Below are 20,982 nucleotides of genomic sequence, written 5' to 3'. Positions count from 1 at the left end.
GAGAGCCTGGACTTGTTGATGTGTTCTCTCCTCCCCGCATTCCACCAAATCTCTTCCAAGGAGAGTTTAACAAGAGGAGGACTCAAAGTTTAACCTTTGCTAGTTTCAGATGGAAAGCCCTTCTCTGTTCTGAATCTTCCTCTCAGAAACTCTCTTGTGAAGTGTCTTAAAGGCTCGCCTCTCCTTTGAGGTGATGCTCGAATAACCCGTCAGCTTCTCATCCAAGTCAGGCTAGATGATTGTCTTTAATAGCTATAGACAGGGCCTGGAATAGATACATTCCAACTGTATTCAGCTGAAGGTAGTGGTCAGTGAAGAAATGTCAGTTAACTGTCAGTTGGGAGACGTGATGAGGCAAGTTTGAGTTCCAATTGAGTGGTAAAGATCAGATTTTCCTGCAGAAAAATGACAGGAGTGGGGAAGTCTGAATGAGTCCTACATTAAGCTGAAATTCTGCTCTTTTAAGGGAAATTGTTCTGCAGGTATGTGCAATTTAGTGCAAAATTTACACTAAAATACTCAAAAATCATAGAGAGGCCCCTGAACAACATGCATAGCATATCTCTCAATGATACAGCATAAAATTCTCATTGCAGTATTGTGCCAAAGAACTACCAGCATATTCTGGCCTTGGAATTTGCTGTCAAGGAGATCAATGAGAACCCCAAGATCTTACCTAATATCACCTTGGGATTCCACATCTATGACAGTTACTTCGATGAAAGGATGACCTATCGGGCTGCTCTGAATCTTCCCTCCACACTTAGACCCAACTACAAGTGCGACACCCAGAAAAACCTGGTGGCAGTTATTGGGGGACTGGACTTGGGTACCTCTGTCTACCTGGCAAACATCTTGGGCATCTACAAGATTCCCCAGGTAAGATGCTGCGCTAGGGGTTTCATACACATTCACCATGATATTTTCTATCCAAAAAGGATTTGTATAATATAGAAATAGTAGTGACAGACAAAGGAGAGTGATCCTGCCATTCACCAGGTAATGTGATGGTAGAGGATTGCTCATCTCACCCCAGTTCCTTGTCCACACACACCTAGAAACACGTATTCAAAATTCCATTCTGCTGACTGAGACCCTCTCACCTTTGCTCCATGGCCTACTGGTTGGAGACTGAAGCTGCTCTCTTGCAAAGCTGGAAGCCTGCCTATCAGGAGTCAGCTGCCCACACATTGTGGCACTTGATGCAAATTCTGTGTGTTTGTGGTTTGATAGAGGAAGGGAAGATGCTATGAAATTAGTAGTTGAAATGTTGTGGTGAAGCAACATGAAAGAAACAGGAGAAGAAAGCAGCAGCTTCTAAAAGCCGAGAGATCACAGTTGATAAAGAAAAAGGGAGAGGGAAGGAGAGGAGAGCAGGAGAGCTGGAAACTGGGCACGCAGGGGTGGCAGAGAAGGCGGGGGAGGCTGAGAAACACAGGGTGCAATCTGCCACCCCTCCCAGCTTTCTGGAACCTGCCTTCTTAAGGCAACTGGCTCATTTTGCCTCCTGGGTGGGAAGGCCCTGGATGCACATACCCAGTCCTTCTGCTTTTGTAGATGATGCTCCTTTATTTCCCTTTAGCTCACTTATGGCTCCTTTGCCCCAGAAGATGCTGGTCAAAGCCAATCCACTTCCTTCTACAGGATGGTGCCCAATGAAGCCCATCAGTACACTGGGATTGTTGAGTTACTTCTGCACTTTAGTTGGACGTGGGTTGGATTGCTTGCTGCAGAAGGTGGAGAGAGATTTATTCAGACGCTGAAACCTCTGTTCTTCCAGAAAGGCATTTGCTTGGCCTTCTCAGAGACAACCCAGAAAACGACATCTTTGGCTGAGTATTATGACATGTTTCCCCACTGGATCCAAATTTATCAAGCTATTATGGAAAGTAAAGCCAAGGTGGTGGTTTACTATGGAGGAACAAAGTCCATGCTTCCCTTGAGAAACATAGTAGCTCTTGGTGAATTGGAAAATGTGACCAAGACATCTGTGGGCAAGGTGTGGATTCTGACAGCACAGCTAGATTTCGCGGCTACGACCTATCAAATGAACCAGGATATGCAAGTCTTCCATGGTTCTCTCCGCTTTACAGTTCATTCAAATGTGGTACAAGGATTCAAATCCTTTCTTGAGGCACAAAATCCTTTTGAGGCAAATGGAAATGGCTTTGTCAAGCAGTTCTGGGCAGAGGTATTTCTCTGTTTATTTCCAAACTCCAGTACAGAGGAGGAGGCCAGTAGAACCTGCACTGGAGAGGAGAAGCTGGAGAATCTAATTTCGTCTGCTTTTGAGATGACCATGTCTGGCCACAGCTACAGTCTTTATAATGCTGTCTATGCAACGGCACATGTTTTACATGCCATGTTCTTGTCCAGGACCAAATACAAATCTGTGGTGGAAGGAGAAATGCAGGAGCTTTGGCCTTGGCAGGTAATGCCTATCATGGGATATACTTTATTAGACGTAGGCAGTGATATGTAAAACAGCACCCTGAAAAATTTCAAGCTCCTGTGTAAGAGCACATTCTCCCCTTGTGTGCAGAAAAGCTACTCATGGAGTAAGACAGTGAAGTACCAGACCTGTCCCATTTTTTGTGTGAGCCTTTGCATGCAGAGAACCTGTTAGTGAAGGCGGACCCTCTGCATACAAGTTACATGGAGGATCCGTGCCTATACTGAGATGAATAGGAGAGAGCTGGCAGGGAGAGGCCGGTGGACCTGGAGAAAAATGTAGCTGTGGATGGGGAAGTGGGATGGGGAACAGTAAGGGAGAGGATTTAAAACCTGTTTTTTTAGGTTTTTGCTGAGCTTGCTAAACAATATCATTCTTGTTGGACTCTTTGGTGAGAGAACCCTAGAAGAGATTTAATATGGCAACTCATGCAGCAAATAAAGGCATGAAATGTAGGCATTAAAACCTTAGAATGTACCCCTTCTAGTTGATCCCAAAACATCCCACTTCCTTAGCACAAAGACAGGTCGCATCATTAATAAGTTATACATTGTTTACTTGCAAAGCTCTTCAAAGGTCAGATTCATGTGCTTTTCCATACAGCAGTCAGTTGTGCAGGCAGTCAAACATAGCTCGGTTACAAAAATGGCTACAGTTCCTAAAATAGTGGTATAGAAACAGAGTGCAGACAAACAGGAGGCATCGTGAGTGCCAATAAGGAGAGACATATGCATTACTTCACAGTTCCTATTTTTCTTCCAATGCAGCTCCATCCCTTCCTCAGGACTGTCTCCTTCAACAACTCTGCTGGAGAAACTGTATCTTTTGGTGAGAACAGGGAAGTAGAAGCTGGCTTTGATATTACCAACCTGGTCACTTTTCCAAATAATTCCTTCGTGGGGGTCAAGGTTGGAAGGGTGGATGTGCAAGCCACCCCAGGCCAGCAACTTTCCATTGATGACAACAGAATGGTTTGGCACAGAAGCTTTCACCAGGTGGGGCATAATTCCTACTTTTTTTCTTTTCTTTTCCTTCTCCTCCTGCGATGAGGCTACATTTTAATATTTTAATGTTCCATTACAGTGGTGCCTCACAAGACGAAAAGAATCCGTTCCGCGATTCTCTTCGTCTAGCAGTTTTTTCGTCTTGCGAAGCAAGCCCATTGACAGCTTAGCGGATTAGCGCTATTAGTGGTCTAGCGGCTTTTAGCGATCAGCTGAGAAGCGGCTTATCAGCGGAGCAGCTGATAAGCGGCTTAGCGACTTAGGAAAAGGGCGAAAAAAGCGAAAAAAACCTGCGGGAACTCGCAAGACATTTTCGTCTTGCGAAGCAACCCCATAGGGAAATTCGTTTTGCGAAGCGCCTCCAAAACGGAAAACCCTTTCGTCTAGTGGGTTTTCCGTCTTGCGAGGCGTTCGTCTTGCGGGGCACCACTGTATTTTAATGTTGTATTTTATTTTTGTTTTTAAGTTTGTAATCATTCATCTTGTTTTTATTATTGCTTGTAAGCCGCTCTGAGCCCGGCCTTGGCTGGGGAGGGTGGGGTATAAATAAAAAAATATTATTATTATTATTATTATTACTTCCATGAAATATAGGAAAACAATATTATTGCATTTTTAGATTTTCCTCTGCTGCACTACATAAGAACCTAAGATGAGCTTGCTGGATCAGTCCAATGGCCCATCTTGTCCAGGATAACACCCATGGCCAGTCTTGTCCTGCATCTGGATATGGTGTACAAGTGACTGTTACCTTGTGTGTCTCTCTATCCCAGGGTATTTCATGAGTCTCTTGTCAAGAATGAGGTGTTGGTTGCTCTGATGGGAAGGAAGCAGGGACTATGGAATTTGTGGGTAGCTGTTTTTCTCACCAACAGTGCAATGAGGAAATGGACTTCTTAGATTTAGGAAGACTCAAACAATGGGGGCCAAAGAATTTTTTAAAAATCAGTCTGTCCCCCTCCAAAGAGGCTCTCTTCCCTACATATCTTTAGGCGCCAGGTGAAAACATACCTCTTCTCCCAGTTTGTTGTCAGATTAAAATATCTCTCGCCTTTTGATCTAGGGTTGATATTCTTTTGGTTGTTACCATGTAAGGTACAGGTAGGTAGCTGTGTTGGTCTGCTATAGTCAAAACAAAATAAAAAAAATTCCTTCCAGTAGCACCTTATAGACCAACTAAGTTTTTTATTGGTATGAGTTTTTGTGTGCATGCACACTTCTTCAGATACCTAGGAACTGCTGGCGGAGATCAACATATAGTTTACATTTAAGAACAATATGTTTAAGAGTTTCCACCTGATGGTCTTCACATGTGCAAATTCTTTCTCCTTCCACCATTCTCAAGAAGCTTCCCCATAGGAGGTTTGAAGGATTTGAATTAAACCTGGCCAGCGAAAATGCCCTTCTTTCTTGCGGATTGAGCAAAAATTCAAGATAATTGTGGTTAATTTCATGTGCCCAAGAAAGCTGAAAGTTAAGAGGGGAGCATGTTTTCTTTGCTGCTGCTGTTAGTTCCTGGCGTTCAATGTCCCACAACCTGGAAAATTCCATGGACAAAAAGAACCAGCATATAAAAGTTATGATGCTGGAAGATGAGCCGCTCAGGTCGGAAGGTGTCCAACATGCTACTGAGGAAGAGCAGATGACAAGAACAAGTAGATGCAGAGCTGATGAAGCGGCTGGGCCAAAGCCGAAAGGACGCTCAGTTGCAGATATGCCTGGAAGTGAAAGGAAAGTCCAATGCTGTAAAGAAAAATATTGCATAGGAACCTGGAATGTAAGAACCATGAACCTTGGTAAGCTGGATGTGGTCAAAAATGAGATGGCAAGAATAAATATTGACATCCTGGGCATCAGTGAACTAAAATGGACAGGAATGGGCAAATTCAGTTCAGCTGACCATCGTATCTACTACTGTGGGCAAGAATCCTGTAGAAGAAATGGAGTGGCCCTCATAGTCAAGAAAAGAGGGGCAAAAGCTGTACTGGGATGCAATCTCAAAAATGATAGAATGATCTCGATACAAAACCAAGGCAGACCATTTAACATCACAGTAATCCAAGTTTATGCACCAACTACTGGTGCTGAAGAAACTGAAATTGACCAATTCTATGAAGACTTACAACACCTTCTAGAAATGACACCAAAGAAGGATGCTCTTCTCATTATAGGGGATTGGAATGCTAAAGTAGGGAGTCAAGAGATAAAAGGAACAACTGGCAATTTTGGCCTTGGAGTTCAAAACAAAGCAGGGCAAAGGCTAATAGAGTTCTGTCAAGAGAACAAGCTGGTCATCATAAACACTCTTTTCCAACAACACAAGAGACAACTCTACACATGGACATCACCAGAAGGGCAGCATCAAAATTAAACGAGCGATGTAACGAAATAGAGGAAAACAATAGAATCGGAAAAACCAGAGATCTGTTCAAGAAAATTGGAGTGTGGTTGCTGACCTTGAGCCAGACATCAAATGAGCCTTAGAAAGCACTGCTAATAACAAGGCCAGTGGAAGTGATGATATTCCAGCTGAACTATTTAAAATTTTAAAAGATGGTGTTGTTAAGGTGCTACACTCAATATGCCAGCTAGTTTGGAAAATTCAGCAGTGGCCAGTGGGTTGGAGAGGATTAGTCTACATCCCAATCCCAAAGAAGGGCAGTGCCAAAGAATGCTCCAACTACCGCACAATTGCACTCATTTCACACACTAGCAAGGTTAAGCAAGCTTAAAATTCTACAAGGCAGGCTTAAGCAGTATGTGGACCGAGAACTCCCAGAAGTGCAAGCTGGATTTTGAAGGGGCAGAGGAACCAGAGACCAAATTGTAAACATGCACTGGATTATGGAGAAAGCTAGAGAATTCCAGAAAGACATCTACTTCTACTTCATTGACTATGCAAAAGCATTTGACTGTGTCGACCACAGCAAACTATGGCAAGTTCTTAAAGAAATGGGAGTGCCTGATCACCTCATCTGTCTCCTGAGAAATCTCTACGTGTGACAAGAAGCTACAGTTAGAACTGGATATGGAACAACTGATTGGTTCAAAATTGGGAAAGGAGTATGACAAGGCTGTATATTGTCTCCCTGCTTATTTAACTTATATGCAGAATTCATCATGCGAAAGGCTGGGCTGGATGAATCCCAAGCCGGAATTAAGATCGCCGGAAGAAATATCAACAACCTCAGATATGCAGATGACACAACCTTGATGTCAGAAAGCGAGGAGGAATTAAAGAACCTTTTAATGAGGGTGAAAGAGGAGAGCGCAAAATATGGTCTGAAGCTCAACATCAAAAAAATGAAGATCATGGCCACTGGGCCCATCACCTCCTGGCAAGTAGAAGGGGAAGAAATGGAGGCAGTGAGAGATTTTACTTTCTTAGGCTCCATTATCACTGCAGATGGTGACAGCAGTCACGAAATTAAAAGACGCCTCTCCTTGGGAGAAAGGTGGTGGCAAACCTAGACAGCATCTTAAAAAGCAGAGACATCACCTTGCCAACAAAGGTTCGTATAGTTAAAGCCATGGTTTTCCCAGTAGTGATGTATGGAAGTGAGAGCTAGACCATAAAGAGGGCTGATCGCCGAAGAATTGATGCTTTTGAATTATGGGGCTGGAGGAGACTCTTGAGAGTCCCATGGACTGCAAGAAGATCAAACCTATCCATTCTTAAGGAAATCAGCCCTGAGTGCTCACTGGAAGGACAGATCGTGAAGCTGAGGCTCCAGTACTTTGGCCACCTCATGAGAAGAGAAGACTCCCTGGAAAAAACCCTGATGTTGGGAAAGATTGAGGGCACAAGGAGAAGGTGACGACAGAGGACAAGATGGTTGGACAGTGTTCTCGAAGCTACAAACATGAGTCTGACCAAACTGCGGGAGGCAGTGGAAGACAGGAGTGCCTGGCGTGCTCTGGTCCATGGGGTCACGAAGAGTCGGACACAACTAAATGACTAAACAACAACATTTATGGTGCACAACTCCAAAGTTCATGTCTGTCTTAGTCACTTGCAGATTCCAAGAGTGCCCCTTTCCTGTTTCTCCCCCAGCATAAGAACTTAGAGACCCCAAATCTCTACCTTCCCTCCTTACCTTTCACCCCTCTGCGCAAGCAGGGTGATGGAAGCGGCGTGTGTGCCTCCTGGCCGGCCGGGCTAGGTGAGGCGCTTGGGCTCTCTGTAGCATCTTTGAGCCCTCCCTTCACCTGGCTACTCCCCCCCCCCCCGGGTCCGCTGGAGTTATAGTTTTCTCCACTGCCAGACAAGGAGCTGCTTCTCAGAATCACTGGAGGCTCTCTGTATCCCCCTGCCTCCCTCCCCCTTTCCGATGGCAGTCCCCTGACAATTGCCATTTGTAATTCAAATATCAATACAGGTGCATTCAAACCTGGCCAATTTTCTTTGGGTACTCGGGGTATGTAACCATCACTCAAATAAGGGGACTTCCGGGTTGGCGCCTCCGGTAATGGCGGAATTCCTCTGATTGGGAGGAATTTGCCTCGTGGAAATTTGGGTCTGGCTGCCACGGCGAAGGCGGAGACCCATTAAAAATCACAGGCGGGTGAAGCCTGTGAACCTGGGATTCGGCTGGCACCTTTTGCGCCTCCCCCACTCGCGGGGAAACCCAGTTTCGGGGTTCCGGAGCGACGTGGGGTGAGTGGCGCGGTGCTTCGAATTGACTGCTTCTTCCACGGAGCGAAGCCGCATAGCTGTTGCCGGAGAGCGCTTTTTCCTGTGGACAATTTGATCTTAAAGCAACTACCCGTGAGTAGAGCGGAGAATTGAGTTTTCAAACATCTTAATTTGGCACCGAAATGGAGAGGTTCAAAACAGGAAGTCCGCCTCCCCCTTTTGTAAATAGATCGCAGCAAAGAGGCTATAAGCTAAAGTCTTGGAAAGCCTACTGTAAAGGACTAAATTTCCATTGGTAGAAAATACTAAACCCCCCTTGGAAGCAGGAGAAGAGGGGGGAAGTTTTGGATTGTGTGTGCCTGCAGGAGAGAGTGAAGAAATTCAAAATACCACCGCTCCGAACCTGGAAACGGGCTGCTAGTAAGACTGACGTTTTTGGATTGTTCGTTGACAGTGAATAGAACGTTCGCTGACAGCTAGCTAAATAAGAGAGATACATTGTTTCTATTCTCTCCGTCTGCTCTTAAAAAGGAGTAAAAGTAACTGAAAATTGAAACTAACTTTATTGTTTGAACTGTGTTTAAAAGGACTAATACAAATAGAAACTGTTACAAGAGTTGAGCTGGGGGAATCTCCAGCTGCAAGATAAAGCTGTGAGACTTTGGGAATGACCTTGAATCGGTTAAGAATGTTGACAGAAGAGGCCTTAGTGGCTGTATTATGTAAGATAAATGATTCATTGGAACAGCTTCACAAGAAGGTGGATTTAACTATAGTAAGTATAAATAATTTGGGACAAAAGGTGAACACCAATACAGAAACTATCCAGAAATTGACACAGGAATCTACTTTGACATGGCAAACTGCGGAGAAGGCTAGGGAGAAAGCTGTTGCCGTTGAACCTAAAGTAACACAATTGGAGAGAGAAAGAGTCCCAGCCTCACACATGCAACTTGACGATCATAAGTTGATGCCTGTTACGATTGAATCTAAAGGAAAACAGACTTTGAGGCTCAGAGCCCTGCCTGAACTGGGGAGGGAAGGTTTGATGGACTTTCTCACACAGGAATTTGCTGATTTTTGGGACCTGGACTTGGGCCAAGAAGAGACTAAAATTGTGAGGGCCTTCAGACTCTACCAGAAGAACTTAGAAGAACAACAGTCAAGAGAGGAAATTTTTAAAGACGTCCTGAAATACCTTTTGGATCTTAGGTTTAACTACAGAGGTTTGGTTGCCCTGTCGAGAAGGAATAAAATCATCTTTAGGTGGGAGTTTCCCCGAGATCTACTCTTCAGCTTCAAAAGAAGGAAAATAAAAATAAGATCAGTAGAAGACAAAGCAAAGTTCTTGTATAAGTACGAAGAAGACTCGCACAAGGGACTTGGAAAAGAGTTAAGAGCGTTGGACAGAAGATCACCAGGTTGATGGACTATATGGAATTGGTGGAAAGGACTGGCAGAATCCGAGACCAGGGAGAAGAGACGGTGGAAGAAGATTGGAAAAAGTTTAAAGACTATTTATAGAAATAATGTAAAATTAATGAGTGTTAGAAAAATGTTGGAATGGAGTTATACGGCTTTAGTAGAAATGTTATAAGGAATTAAGTATAAATAGATTATTAGAGTATTAAAGGGAAAATAAGGTTAAAATATGTTAAGACAATTATATGACAGAAATAGAGGAAGATGGAAAGGATTTGCTGAAACAATTAATAGAAGTGGAATACAAAAAGGGAGGTGTGAGGAGGTCGTTGAAACAAGGGAATGAAAGTTAAGATATTGATATGGTAAGATGTGTGTTTTAAATTGTTTTTGTTTGGTTTTGTTTAGTTTATTGTGTTAGCGTTGTGTTGTGTATTGTTTATATATTGTATTGTATTGTTTTCTTTTTTTCTTCTCTTCTCTTTCTTTTTCTTTGTAGTGTTTAAAAGCAATAATTATTTTTTTTTTAAAAAAAACACAATCACTCAAATAAGATTCCATTTTCTCGTAGTCCTCTTTTCCACAGTGATATAATGAAGTATAATTTTTTTCAAACACAAAATGTGTAGCTTGGCACTGAGTTTCGTATAAGTAGTTTAGTGTCTTCCTACTGCTGGCTGGTAGAAAAAGGAAACAAAAAGTGCTAATGATTTCTGTGTGCTAAAATGTTTAAGTGTTTATTTAAATGGGCAGGTTCCACCCCTTTCTGTGTGTAACCCAAGTTGTCCTCCTGGTTCCAGCAAGGAAAAGAAGGAGGGGGAGCCATTCTGCTGCTATGATTGTGCTCCATGTCCTCAAGGAAAGATTTCATCTGAGAAAGGTAAGAAACAAAAGGGATATACTTTTCAAAACTAAGTAATGTTAGAAATTATGGGAAAGTTATGGAAATTTGCAATTTGTACATTTTGTTTGATTGGAGAACTGTACCATTTTGGGGGGAAACTCTATTATGCTTTGTGTTGGTTCAAGAAGTACAATTTAAATAACTTTCCCATCCAAATGTCAACAAAATCAAATTTCTCCTCCATGCCTATTGGCACACAGCCCCCATAATGGAATATGGACGTTGCCCTTGCCCCCCACCGAAAAAAAAAAAAGGATTTGTCACCCATGATACACTGCAGACAATGCTGAGCTGAATGGACCAGTTATCTGAGTTGGTATGACACATTCCTGAGTTCCTGTTCTGAACAATTATAATGCGAGGGTGATTTGTATTTGTACTTACCAACTTTGTCCATCTAAACTGCACAGCATGGTTTATGGGGAGTTAGTAAGCCATCACAGGACACCCCACACAACCAGTGGAAGAGGAAGGAGGGTGCATGGTGTGTGGACCGCCCTGGGTGTAATCCCTGAGTGGGCTGACATCGCCACGCCACCCTCCCCCCAACGCTCGCTGCACTGGCAGCGCCCTTGCCGCTTGGGCGGAGGGCGTCTAGGGACGCTTGCCATGTGGGCTGCTAGCCCTGCCCCTGTGGACTGGCTAGTGCCACCCACATGCCGCCCTGGGTGTCAGAGCAAGTAGCTCCGCCTCTGCACATGACCCAACACAAAGTGCTGAGGTGGGGTTCTCATGCATCACTCTCAATCTGGTTACTCTGGAAATATCTGTGATATATCTAATTTAAGCTTATGAGTTCCATACCGAGCACCATTAGTAGCTGCTTTGCAACACATCTGAAATCTGAAAGTATTATGTTCTCTCCAGATATGAATGACTGTGCTGCATGCCCTGAAGATCATTATCCTAACATGGAACAATCAAAATGCATTCCAAAGACCATCAGCTTCCTGTCTTTTAAAGAGCCCTTGGGGATGAGCTTAGCATTGTTGGCCCTTTCTCTCTCTCTCCTCACACTGGTGGTCCTAGTCATCTTCATTAAACATCGGGACACACCCATTGTCAGAGCAAACAATCGGGACCTCACCTACACTCTCCTCACTTTCCTCCTGCTCTGCTTCCTCTGCCCATTGATCTTCCTCAGCCCTCCAGAAAGAGTGAGCTGCCTGCTCCGACAAATGGCTTTTGGCCTTGTTTTCACAGTGACCGTTTCTTGTGTTCTGGCCAAAACGATCACGGTGGTTCTGGCCTTTGTGGCCACCAAACCAGGATCCCGAATGAGGAAGTGGGTGGGGAAAAGACTGGCAAGCTCCATTGTGATTTCTTGTTCCCTTATCCAAGTGGGCATTTGCACTGTGTGGTTAGGAACCTCTCCCCCATTCCCTGATTCCGACATGCACTCTGTGATGAAGGAAATCATTCTAGGCTGCAACGAAGGGTCTGTTGCCCTGTTTTACTGTGTCTTGGGCTACATGGGCTTTTTGGCCATTATCAGCTTTGTTGTAGCCTTTTTGGCCAGGAAATTGCCTGAGAGCTTCAATGAGGCCAAATTCATCACCTTCAGCATGTTCTTGTTTTGTAGTGTTTGGATCTCCTTTGTTCCGGTCTACCTGAGCACCAAGGGGAAATACATGGTGGCTGTGGAGATCTTCTCCATCTTGGCCTCCAGTGCTGGGATACTAGGCTCCATCTTTGCCCCAAAATGCTACATCATTTTGTTGAGGCCTGAACTGAACAGCAAGGAGCAGTTAATAAAGAGAAAATAATGAATTATCTTTTCATCTTTGTGGGGGCTTTGTGGTGTTCGTACGGAGCCCCCAGTTGTCTCACAGACTAGTGACCCTTACCCCACTAATCCTCTGCCACCAACCAGGTCCTTCCTGGTAAAATTCACTTCAGTCTCAGTCAGCTTTTCATTTCATAAAGAAGAGTGTATTTTATTTCAGACTTAAAACAAAACTATTACAGCATTCCAAACAGTGTTCCTCTTTACTTTCTTAGTCTTATGTTCCTCTCTGTATCTCTGCTACCACCCCACACTCGACCAACTGCCCTAACTGTCTCTCTATTACCAACTGCCTTTCCCAACCAGCAAACCCACTCAAAAACCAACCAACTACCCACCCACAACTCCCAACGAACTCCCCCTAGAACTCCTCTCAGAACTAGTTTTATAGGCCCGCTGACTCCACCCCCCCCCCCCCGGGTCCTGTCTGTGCAGCCTATTTAACTATTTCCCCTCCAGCACTCTCTCACATATGGTAACATCACAGGGTTTTCCTACCAAAATATGAGCAATGTAATCTCTCTTTATCCACACCATTAAATTGTGTTATATTTTACATGTTACAATTGTTATGTGCAATTTCTTTTAAAACCAAAATATGGTCTCTCTGTAACAGGAGCCCCTTATCTTGTTTTAACCTTAAGCATTATTTGGAAACCAAAAAACTGCCATCAGTACCATAAAATATTCAGACCTGACTAGAACCTCAGAGGGTAATTGATTAGAAACTGAACAGAAAAAATAATACATTGAGAGGCGTTATTTTTATTTAAAAGTCTCATTCCTTTCTAGGTTTTTTCCTCTCATCAAAGTTTCTGTAGAGTTGCTACTGTCATGATTAGCCAGTCTCAGAGATTTCAGTACAGCGAGTCCCACTTACTTGTGGGTTATGTTCAAGTGCCCCCCCCCCACACATAAATGAAGATTGGATAAGTGGAGAGCACCCTCTAAAACCCTTTGAATGTCTTCTATACTTCTCTCTCTCCTTTCCTGATCAAGAACACTGCACATAAAATACCCACATGTGGAATTTTGGGGGCTGACTGGGGGATGTGTGGGGAAAGTTGCTGTTTCTGCTGCTCTTCTATGTGCATTAGCTGTCACGTGGGGGGGGGGGAGCTGAGTAGCAAAAACAACCCCCTGCTGCACCTCCAGTCTCTGCCCTCACAAGCCATGAGAACTCTCCAGCTCTCTCGATCCATTTCTGGCTATTAATTAAATTATTTGTTTATTTATTGTGTACAGTGTGGGATTCCTGTAGTCATGGGCAATAAGCACTAGACCGTTCCTCGTGGGGATTTTTAAACTTAAAATTCAATGAATAACAATTTTTGGTTTTTTTAATGGGTTTATTGTTAAAAAATGGGGCAGCCTGCTTCTGAATGAATATTTTGGAGTAAAACATTTTGAACATGAGTGAAATTAAGCTCCATTTTATTAGTAAATATAATACCACCACACACTACTTTTTATTTATTACTTCTATATACCCTCCCACCAACCAGTTGTGAGGTGCTTTTCCTCCAAGGATGTGGACAGGCTGTTTGGACGAGTGAAACCGACCACCTGTCTCCTTGATCCTTGCCCATCTTGGCTTATAAAAGCTAGGCGGGAAGGGCTGGTTGATGGGCTTTGCGGGGTGGTGAATGCTTTTCTCCATGAGGGAGCTTTCCCAGACCCACTGAAAGAGGCTGTCATAAAACTGCTTCTTAAAAAAATGTATTTAGACCTGGCCAATGTGGTCAACTATCGCCCAGTCTCAAATCTTCCATTCTTGGGCAAGGTGATTGAGCGAGTGGTTGCTGAACAACTCCAGGCACGCCTGGAAGAAGCGGACCATTTGGATCCCTTCCAGTTGGGATTTAGGCCTCATCATGGGACTGAAACTGCCTTGGGCGCACTGATCAATGATCTTCAGTGGGCTAGGGACAAAGGTGAGAGCTGTTTCCTAGTTCTGCTGGATCTCTCAGCGGCTTTTGACACCATCAACCATAACATCCCTCTGGACCATCTAGAGGGGCTGGGAGCTGGGGGCACTGTCATACAGTGGTTCCGCTCCTTCCTCCTGGGCCATATTCAGAAAGTGGTGGAGGAGGTGAGTGTTCAGACCCCTGGGCTCACACTTGTGGGGTGCCTCAGGGTTCTGTCCTCTTCCCCATGCATTTATGGTGACCTGGAAAATACAACTAATCCAGAATGCAGCAGCTAGACTGGTGAATGGGAGGGGCCGCCGAGACCAAATAACACCATTCTTGAAAGACCTAAACTGGCTCCCAGTACATTTCCGACCACAATTCAAAGTGTTGGTGCTGACCTTAAAATTCCAAATGGCATCCGTCCAATATACCTGAAGAAGCATCTCCACTCCCATCATTCTGCCTGGACACTGAGGTACAGCTGTGAGGGCCTTCTGGCGGTTCCCTCAGTGTGAGAAACAAAGCTGCAGGGAACCAGGCAGAGGGCCTTCTCGGTAGTGGCACCCGCGCTGTGGAATGCCCTCCCACCAGATGTCAAAGAGAAAAACAACTACCAGACTTTTAGAAGACATCTGAAGGTAGCCCTGTTTAAGGAAGCTTTTAATGTTTAATAGATTATTGTATTTTAATATTCTGTTGGAAGCCACCCAGAGTGGCTGGGGAAACCCAGCCAGATGGGCGGGGTACCAATAATAAATAAATAAATTATTATTATTATTATTATTATTATTATTATTATTATTATTATTTTCCATCGGGTACACAAATAGGTGTCCTTCTCACCATTCTTTCATCTCGGTATAATTGTCAGAATTGTCAGGTCGGAAACCTTAGGTCAGATGAATCATTTGCACTGGTCAACACTGACAAGAGCCTGGCCCACTGTTTTTTCTCTTCCTCGTAGCTGTAAAGTCTGCATGCCCTTTTGTTGTCCCATAAACAGTCTGAAAGAACTTTGAATAAACCATCAGAAACAGGGTAAAGAGAGCTTGTTATTTTCTCACCTATAATTATCACTCTCAGCATGTCTATGTCTCCCTTGGATAATGTCTCAGAAGATTTCCAGAGAATACTAACAATATCAAAACATGGGTGTTATAACCTCTTCCTGCCATTCTCAGCAAGGGAGAGGACAGAGAAAGAGGAAGGATTTTCACCTTTCTCTTAATCAAGTTATAAAATAGGATTTTAATCTGTGAATTTTTAGAGGTGTCTTTGGTGACAAGGCAGAATATTGTATTGAGATTGATTGTGAAGCAAATTTCATGTGCTGGATGGAAATAAGGCTGATGATAAAGAATATGTGCTTCAGCATGCTGCTGTTTATTGTGCCCCTTCTCTTTCATCTGCCACATCTGGTGTGCAAACATACCACGAGTTGCACCGTCCATGATCTGTCCAGAATTCCCCATGAATACTACCAACCTGGTCATCTTATTGTTGGCGGACTTGCTTCTCATCTATTTGCTGCTTTTGACAAAGAAGACTTCAAAGAAAGACTAACTATCCACCAGCGCCTTAATACACAGTAAAGACATCAAATGTCAAATAATCAAATGATACTGAAATATCCCCCAGCTCTAACCAGGCCTCCTCAGAAGCTGGTTCCCCCGAGTTCAGTGGGATTTACTTCCACTGAAGGGAAATGCAGATCTGAATGTGTGAGTGAGATGAGAGAGCCTGGTCTTGTTGATGTGTTCTCTCCTCCCCACATCCCACCACATCTCTTCCAAGGAGAGTTTAAGAAGAGGAGGATTAAACCTCCCTAGTTTAAGATGGAAAGCCCTTCTCTGTTCTTAATATTCACCTCAGAAACTCTTGTGTGGGGGGTATTAAAGGCTCACCTCTCCTTTGAGGTGATGCTTGAATAACCCCTCAGGTTCTCATCCAAGTCAGGCTAGACGATTGTCTTTAATATTTATAGACAGGGCCTGGAATAGATACATTCCAAGTGTATTCAGCTGAAGATAGTGATCAGTGAAGAAATGTCAGTTCACTGTCAGTTGGGAGACGTGATGAGGGAGGTGAGAGTTCAGTGGTAAAGATCAGATTTTCCTGGAGAAAAATGGCAAGAGTGGGAAAGTCTGAATGAGTCCTACCTTAAGCTGAAATTCTGCTCTTTTAGGGGAAATTGTTCTGCAGATATGTGTAATTTAGGGCAAAATGTACCATAAAAAACTCAAGAATCATAAAGAGGCCACTGAAAAACATGCATAGTATATCTCTCTATGATACAGCATAAAATTCTCATTGCAGTATTGTGCCAAAGAACTACCAGCATATTCTGGCCTTGGAACTTTCTGTCAAGGAGATCAATGAGAACGCCAAGATCTTGCCTAATATTACACTGGGATTCCGCATCTATGACAGTTACTTTGATGAAAGGATGACCTACTGGGCTGCTCTGAACCTTCCCTCCATACTTGTGCCCAACTACAAGTGCAACAACCAGAAACACCTGGCGGCAGTTATTGGGGGGCTGGACTTGGATACCTCCATCTACCTGGCAAACATCTTGAGGATCTACAAGATTCCCCAGGTAAGATGCTGCCTTGAGGATTTCACACATTCACCATGATATCTTCTATTCAGAAAGGATTTATTTAATATAGAAATAGTTGTGAGAGACAAAGGAGAGTGATTCTGCCCTTCACAAGGTAATGTGATGGTAGAAGAGTTCGCCTCTCACACCACTTCCTTGTCCACACACACCTAAAAACATGTATCCAAATTCCTTTCCGACAACTGACACCCTCTCACCTTTGCTCCATGGCCTACTGGTTGGAGAGAAAAGCTGCTCTCTTGCAAAGCTGGAAGCCTGCCTACCAGGAGTCAGCTGCCCACGTATTGTGACACTTCATGGGGATTCTGTGTGTTAGTGGTTTGAGAAAGGAAGGGAAGACACCATGAAATCAGGAGCTGAAATGTTGTGGTGAAGCAACATGAACGAAACAGGGGAGAGGAAAGCAGCAGCTTGGGAAGGCATAGAGGAGAAAGGGGAGAAAGAAAAGGAGGAGGGAGGAGAGGAGAGCAGGAGAGCAGGAAACTGGGCATGCAGGGATGGCGGAGAAGGAGCTGGAAGCTGAGAAACACAGGGTGCAATCTGCCACTCCTCCCAGCTTTCTGGAACCTGCCTTCTTAAGGCAACTGGCTCATTTTGCCTCCTGGATGGGAAGGCCCTGGATGCACATACTCAGTCCGTCTGCAATAATACATGATGCTACTGTATTTCCTTCTAGCTCACTTATGGCTCCTTTTCTCCAGAGGATGGTAGTCAGAGCCAATCCACTTCCTTCTACAAGATGGTGCCCAATGAAGCCCATCAGTACACTGGGATTGTTGAGTTACTTCTGCACTTTGGTTGGACGTGGGTTGGGTTGCTTGCTAGAGAAAGTGAAGGTGGAGAGAGATTTATTCAGACCATGAAACCTCTGCTCTCCCAGAAAGGTATTTGCTTGGCTTTCTCAGAGACAACCCTGAAAACGACATATTTGGCTGAGTATTATGACCTTTATCCGCACTGGATTCAAATTTATCAAGTTATTATGGAAAGTAAAGCCAAGGTGGTGGTTTTCTATGGAGAAACAAAGTCTATGCTTGCCTTGAGAGACATAGTAGCTCTTGGTGAATTGGAAAATGTGACCAAGACATCCTTGGGCAAGGTGTGGATTCTGACAGCACTGGTGGATTTCCCAGCACTGACCTTTCAACTGAGCATGGGTATGCAAGTCTTCCAGGGTTCCCTCTCCTTTGCAGTTCATTCAAATGTTGTACAAGGATTCAAATCCTTTCTTCAGGCACAAAATCCTTTTGAGGAAAATGGAAATGGCTTTGTCAAGCAGTTCTGGGCACAGGTATTTCTCTGTTTATTTCCAAACTCCAATACAGAGGAGCAGGACAGTGGAACCTGCACTGGAGAGGAGAAGCTGGAGAATCTCCCTTCGTCTGGCTTTGAGATGAGCATGTCTGGCCACAGCTACAGTCTCTATACTGCTGTCTATGCCATAGCACATGCTCTACATGCCATGTTCTTGTCAAGGACCAAATACAGGGCAGCGGTGGAAGGAGGGATGCAGGAGCTTCAGAAACTGCAGCCTTGGCAGGTAATACCTATCATAACATACAATTTATTTGACAGAAAGGCAAATAAAGGCATGGAGATAAGAGACTGCAAAACCCTAACATGTGCTCTTTCCAGTGAACGCCAAAATATTCCACTTCCCTTTCGGAAAGATAGTTCACCTGTTTAGCAAGTTACAATGTGAATTTGGTTTGTTGCCCATTTGCTCCCAAAGTGAAGGGAAGTGACATGGACGAAGCCTGGTAGGACTGCTTACTCCATGGCATTAGCCCCCTTCATGTGTTGATTAGATGTCTGCATGATGGTTATTTGAGGCTGTTTATCCTATGATTCTCTTCCGTGGGGTGTGACATATCCAAGCAGTGGGAACTGAAAACAATGCATTTTTCTCTCATTTCTTCTTGGTTGGGAATGCATTAGGATTTTCCCTATAGGAGAGAAAGGAAATCATTGGCTCTCTCTGTGAATGCTCACCTTACGAACTAATTCCAATGAGTGGATTCTGCTTGCATAGCATCCCTGCCAGTACTGAACGTTGGAGACATCCTGAGTGTCAGTAAGGAGAGACATATGCATTTCTTCATAGTTCCTATTTTTCTTCCAATTCAGCTCCATCCCTTCCTTAGGAGTGTCTCCTTTAACAACTCTGCTGGAGAAACGGTATCTTTCAGTGAGAGCAGGGAAGTAGAAGCTGGCTTTGATATTACCAACCTGGTCACTTTTCCAAATAACTCCTTCAGGAGAGTCAAGGTTGGAAGACTGGGTGGGGAGGCTGTCCCAGGCCAGCTGATTTCCATTGATGACAACAGAATGGTGTGGCACCAAAGCTTTCACCAGGTGAGGCATAATTCCTACATCCATGAGAGATGGGAAAAGAGAATGTTTTTGCACTTATAGATCATTGGTGCAGCCCATCCCTGGCTTTCCAGCCTGATTCAATATATTTTCTCTGCACTACATAAAATATTATCATGACCAATCAATCAATCAATCAGTCAATCAATCAATGTATAGATATTATCTAAATCTAAATCTAAGATATGTGGAATCTGCAGTGTCATCCATTCCTTCAACCAACAAAAACAAGATGCTTTGTAATATAATGTTATATACAGCAGAGAGAAACCTCTTTTGCGTCTATCAATATTTGTAGATCATTCTTGACACTATGCGCCTGTCCTCTCAAAGAAGCAAAATTTTAAACATGTGCTATGATTAGAAAATCGGGCGTGGACCAGTTATTCCCATTGTGCATGGGTACAATGGATGCAGGGCTGGTGAAAATAAACTCTGAATTTGCTTCCCAACTTGAGCCCTCATGCATTCTTTTTGGGTGCCTGAAGAGAGCACAAAGATGGTCAGGTTGAACGCACTTTTTTTTTTTTAAAAAAAAAGCATGAACAGTAAAATGAATAGTTTGACCCCGAGTTTGGAATAAGTAGTTTAATGTCTTCCTATTTCTAGTTGGGGGGTGGGTGGGGATAAATGCTAATAATTTCTCTGTGCTACAATTTTATGTATTTATTTAAATGGGTAGGTTCCACCCCTTTCTGTATGTAACTCAAATTGCCCTCCTGGTTCCAGGAAGGAAAAGAAGGAGGGGGAGCCATTCTGCTGCTATAATTGTGCTCCGTGTCCTCAAGGCAAGATTTCATCACAGAAAGGTAGGAGACACAATATATACATGGTACTTTTCAAATGTATAAAGGAAACATCTGTGATATTTCTGTTTTAACCTTAAGAGTTTCACACTGGTAGCATTTGTAGTTGCTGTCCAGAACATCTGAAATCTGAATATATTATTTTCTCTCCAGACATGGATGACTGTGTTGGGTGCCCCGGAGATTACTATCCACACAGAGACCAATTGCAATGCATTCCAAAGACCATCAGCTTCCTGTCTTTTAAAGAGCCTCTGGGGATGAGCTTAGCATTGTTGGCTCTTTCTCTCTCTCTCCTCACACTGGTGGTCCTTGCCATCTTCATTAAACACCAGAACACACCACTTGTCAGAGCAAACAATCGGGACCTCACCTACACTCTCCTCACTTTCCTCCTGCTCTGCTTCCTCTGCCCATTGATCTTCCTCAGCCCTCCAGAAAGAGTGAGCTGCCTGCTCCGACAAATGGCTTTTGGCCTTGTTTTCACAGTGACCGTTTCTTGTGTTCTGGCCAAGACTGTCACGGTGGTTCTGGCCTTTGTGGCCACCAAACCAGGATCCCGAATGAGGAAGTGGGTGGGGAAAAGACTGGCAAGCTCCATTGTGATTTCTTGTTCCCTTATCCAAGCAGGCATTTGTGCTGTGTGGTTAGGAACCTCTCCCCCATTTCCTGATTCTGACATGCAGTCTGTGATGAGGGAAATCATTCTAGGCTGTAACGAAGGGTCTGTTGCCCTGTTTTACTGTGTCCTGAGCTACATGGGCTTTTTGGCCATTGTCAGCTTTGTTGTGGCCTTTTTTGCCAGGAAACTGCCTGACAGCTTTAATGAGGCCAAATTCATCACCTTCAGCATGTTGTTGTTTTGTAGTGTTTGGATCTCATTTCTTCCAGTGTACCTGAGCACCAAGGGGAAATACATGGTGGCTGTGGAGATCTTCTCTATCTTGGCCTCCAGTGCTGGCTTACTTGGTTCCATCTTTGCCCCCAAATGCTACATCATTGTGTTGAGACCTGATCTGAACAGCAAGGAGAAGTTAATAAAGAAGAAATAACAAATTAA

At 43.9% G+C, this 20,982-nt stretch overlaps 2 protein-coding genes and 1 long non-coding RNA gene across 5 annotated transcripts in view; 2 read left to right on the top strand and 1 right to left on the bottom strand.

Moving 5' to 3' along the window:
• Positions 1–185, bottom strand: part of LOC309328331 — a 26,175-nt gene extending 25,990 nt beyond the window's left edge. Inside the window, exon 1 of the long non-coding RNA XR_014150784.1 lies at positions 95–185. This is a non-coding gene — a long non-coding RNA (uncharacterized lncRNA). The remainder of the gene's footprint in view (positions 1–94) is intronic.
• LOC309327988 (vomeronasal type-2 receptor 26-like) overlaps positions 1–12,184 on the top strand; it is a gene marked incomplete at its 3' end in the record, with an annotated part of 12,565 nt that extends 381 nt beyond the window's left edge. The window contains exons 2-6 of one of the 2 annotated variants that reach the window (XM_081837737.1): positions 597–879; positions 1,583–2,431; positions 3,220–3,447; positions 10,268–10,394; positions 11,286–12,184. In XM_081837737.1, the coding sequence (XP_081693863.1) occupies positions 597–879; positions 1,583–2,431; positions 3,220–3,447; positions 10,268–10,394; positions 11,286–12,184 (2,386 nt within the window). The remainder of the gene's footprint in view (positions 1–596; positions 880–1,582; positions 2,432–3,219; positions 3,448–10,267; positions 10,395–11,285) is intronic. The other variant, XM_081837738.1, reaches the window with a different exon arrangement.
• On the top strand, positions 419–20,982 carry LOC309328017 (vomeronasal type-2 receptor 26-like). 2 transcript variants are annotated; one of them, XM_081837837.1, is made up of 6 exons: positions 419–482; positions 16,437–16,719; positions 17,420–18,283; positions 18,871–19,098; positions 19,799–19,925; positions 20,076–20,982. In XM_081837837.1, exons 2-6 carry the CDS (start codon positions 16,567–16,569, stop codon positions 20,972–20,974), a joined length of 2,271 nt encoding a protein of 756 aa, XP_081693963.1. In that variant the 5' UTR covers positions 419–482; positions 16,437–16,566; the 3' UTR covers positions 20,975–20,982. The 2 variants fall into 2 exon arrangements, with proteins under 2 accessions (XP_081693963.1, XP_081693964.1); XM_081837838.1 differs by lacking the exon at positions 419–482 and adding an exon at positions 15,301–15,708.

Source organism: Podarcis erhardii, assembly GCF_964252035.2.
Source record: "Podarcis erhardii genome assembly, chromosome: 13".
NCBI classification, from domain to species: Eukaryota; Metazoa; Chordata; class Lepidosauria; order Squamata; family Lacertidae; genus Podarcis; species Podarcis erhardii.
This window is presented reverse-complemented; position numbering and strand designations above follow the sequence as displayed.

Excerpts from the sequence above, each read along its gene's own strand:
- LOC309328017 (XM_081837838.1), top strand. The coding sequence starts at position 15,446 with ATGTGCTGGATGGAAATAAGGCTGATGATAAAGAATATGTGCTTCAGC. Across the intron at positions 16,720-17,419 it reads GGATCTACAAGATTCCCCAG|CTCACTTATGGCTCCTTTTC; the intron begins GTAAGATGCTGC and ends ATTTCCTTCTAG. Across the intron at positions 19,099-19,798 it reads GGCACCAAAGCTTTCACCAG|GTTCCACCCCTTTCTGTATG; the intron begins GTGAGGCATAAT and ends TTAAATGGGTAG.